The sequence below is a fragment of the Volvox carteri genome, assembly GCF_000143455.1.
Source record: "Volvox carteri f. nagariensis unplaced genomic scaffold VOLCAscaffold_51, whole genome shotgun sequence".
NCBI lineage: Eukaryota > Viridiplantae > Chlorophyta > Chlorophyceae > Chlamydomonadales > Volvocaceae > Volvox > Volvox carteri.
This window is the reverse complement of record NW_003307594.1, coordinates 318,349-321,058: the sequence shown is the minus strand read 5'-3', so window position 1 is coordinate 321,058 and position 2,710 is coordinate 318,349. Positions and strand designations below refer to the sequence as shown.

Sequence of the window (2,710 nt, the reverse complement as noted above, 5' to 3'; positions counted from 1 at the left end):
ACCACCCTCCTCCTCCTCTTCCTGGTTCAACCGCCTCTCCGGAAGCCGTCCCACAGCGCAGGGAGCGATACCCTGCTCCGAAGCCAGCCCTGGCCCCGGCCAACCCCCGTCCCCACCAGCTCCCACATCGCTCACCCTGCCTGCTACACCACCTGCGGCCGCTGCCGCAATGTCGGGTACGACAGGAGAAACACACGCAACCGAGCCTTCCACCCCCGCCTCGGGTCTAGTTCCCGCCTGGTCCGCCATCGACACGCTCTCGCTCCCCCAAGGCCCCGGGCCTCATGGTACGGGTACGGGTACGAGTACGGGGTGTACGACATCCCATGGTGGCTTGGGGCTTACGCTATCAGGAGCTGGCGAAGGCGATTCCGGCGGCCCCTCGCACATCCCCCCCGTTTTGACTCCTGCCCGGGGCGTGTCCTCTTCCCCAGCTGCAAATGCTAATGCTGTTGGTGATGTTCTTGGTAATGTTGGCAGTACGACGTCCTCCTCTTCTCGGAACTTGTTGTACCTGACGGGTTTGTTGTTACCGGACACCCGGGAGGTGTATTTGGTTCACAGGGGCGATGTGGACGAGGTGAAGCTGGCGGAGACGATTTGGGAGGCGGCGGGGGCGGGGGCGGCGGGGACGGCGGGGACGGGGACAGGAACTCTTGTGGGAGAGGGGGAGGGAGGAGGAGGGGGGGAGGGAGGAGGAGGGGGGGAGGGAGGAGGAGGGGGGGAGGGAGGAGGAGGGGGGGGAGAGCTTTGGTTGCGGGAGAGCGTTTGACTTCCTCGCAGCGGATGTGGTGGTGTGGGAGAGGGAGAGTTAGAAAGCGATCGGAAGGCGGGGGCCCGGGGTGAAGAAGGGGAGGAGGGGAGGGGTGTAGTTGCTGCTGCTGCTGCTGCTGCTGATGATGATGATCATGGCGATGTGAGAAATGACGAGAGAACGCAGCCTGCTTGCCTGCCTGCCTGCCTGCCTGCCTGCCCACTTCCCTCATCACGAGTCGACGAGGCGACGATGACAATGTTGATATCAAGAACAAGATAACAAGACTCCCGGGGAATGGGGGTTGCTTTAAACGTTTGCTTGCTTCGATACACAGAACCCCGCGGTGCCGCCTGGACATCTGTATTGCCCCACTCTCTCCCCCCTTCGTGGCAAGTGGCAGGAACTACCTTGTACTTTGTTTTGCTCTGTTGGGACCAACTAACAAATTGCCAACAGCATTCCGGTTTCCATTTGTCTCCTGTCTGTATGTCTGTCCGGGTGTCCTTGTTACCAGGCACAGGTGTATGTATGTATATATGTATATACATGTGTGTAAAGTGTCTGTGTCTCTCATGCGAATGAGGGAGGTTTCGGAGCTCCAAAGGATTTCAACCCCCCTTGGGGTCCCCGTCGGTACAGAGCTGTGTCTTGACGTCACCCTCCCCATCCGCCTCTCAGCCACATTCCCCCCCCTCCTCCTCGGCCAGCCGGTTGTCGAGAAACCCGAAGACCTGCGCCCCCCAAATTCCCACCGAGTTACTGGTGGTGGTGTTTGTAGTGGTGACGTTTGTAGTGGTGGAGGAGGGGGTGGTGGTGAACCATCGTGCGGTACGCTTGGCTTGCCGCGTGTGTGTGTGTGTATGTGTTTGTGTGTATGAGACACTGTGCGTTGATCCCCCGGTGGTGATGACACACAGATACATATCTACACATACGTGTAGGTGTACGACACCCGTACGATACCATATGACATCGTACAACACCGTAGACTTAAATGTCGACCCTTATGCGACATTAATGCGACACATGTGTTTGACGCTCCCACGGACAACCGGCCATTGGCCAAAAATGTCAACGGACAATAACCGAACAGCCGTACTAAACGCCGTACGGCTTCACACACACATCCCTGCACCCCCCTCTGTGCTGGTCGGGGGAGGATGGTCTTCGTTCTTGCTTGCGTCCAATCCAAGTCCAAAACGAAGATAGCGGCACACATACACACACATACATACACACACATACATACACACACATACATACACACACATACATATACATACATATACATACACATACATACATACATACATATACATACACATACATACATACACATACACACACATACATATACATACACACACATACATACATACACATACATACATAAATACATACATACACACATACATACATACATACATATACATACACACATACATACACATTACATACATACACATACATATACACACATACAGATATGCAAACTTCTCTACGCATTGCTTTCTCTGCATGAAACTGCATTTGCATGTTACAAAAGTGATCCTGCATATCTGTGCGTGTGAGTGTGTATACCCCCCCACACACACACACACCCCACACACACACACAAGGACACCCCACCGAGAGAAACACGGCCTCATGGTTGGATGCCTCCAGTCCCCCTGAGGGGTAAATCGAATGCCGGGGCACCTCCGCTCAGCAAGGGTGGCAGTGGCGGTGGCGACGTTGGTGCTGGTGGCGGTGGCGGTGGCGGTGGCGGTGGCGACGTTGGTGCTGGTGGCGGTGGCGGTGGCGGTGGCAGGCCCTCACGCCCGGGCGCTCCTCCTTCCCCCTCTCCTCCATGCCCAAGATGTGGCCCGGTCCCCGGTCTCGCGCCCGCCATTGCCCCCCCCACCCGCCCCCCCCGAGGGGCCCTCTGCGTCGTCGACGAACGCTGATTCCCCC

General features: G+C 56.8%; 2 protein-coding genes across 2 annotated transcripts in view; one reads left to right on the top strand and one right to left on the bottom strand.

Moving 5' to 3' along the window:
• Positions 1-447, top strand: part of VOLCADRAFT_96309 (uncharacterized protein) — a gene marked incomplete at both ends in the record, with an annotated part of 8,037 nt that extends 7,590 nt beyond the window's left edge. The window contains 2 exons of the mRNA XM_002955406.1: positions 120-176; positions 435-447. Of these exons, the coding sequence (XP_002955452.1) occupies positions 120-176; positions 435-447 (70 nt within the window). The remainder of the gene's footprint in view (positions 1-119; positions 177-434) is intronic.
• Positions 448-1,431: 984 nt separating this feature from the next.
• The window catches only part of VOLCADRAFT_96308 (uncharacterized protein), a gene marked incomplete at both ends in the record, with an annotated part of 3,532 nt that continues 2,253 nt past the window's right edge, over positions 1,432-2,710 (bottom strand). Inside the window, 2 exons of the mRNA XM_002955341.1 lie at positions 1,432-1,516; positions 2,387-2,539. Coding sequence (XP_002955387.1) covers positions 1,432-1,516; positions 2,387-2,539 — 238 coding nt within the window. The remainder of the gene's footprint in view (positions 1,517-2,386; positions 2,540-2,710) is intronic.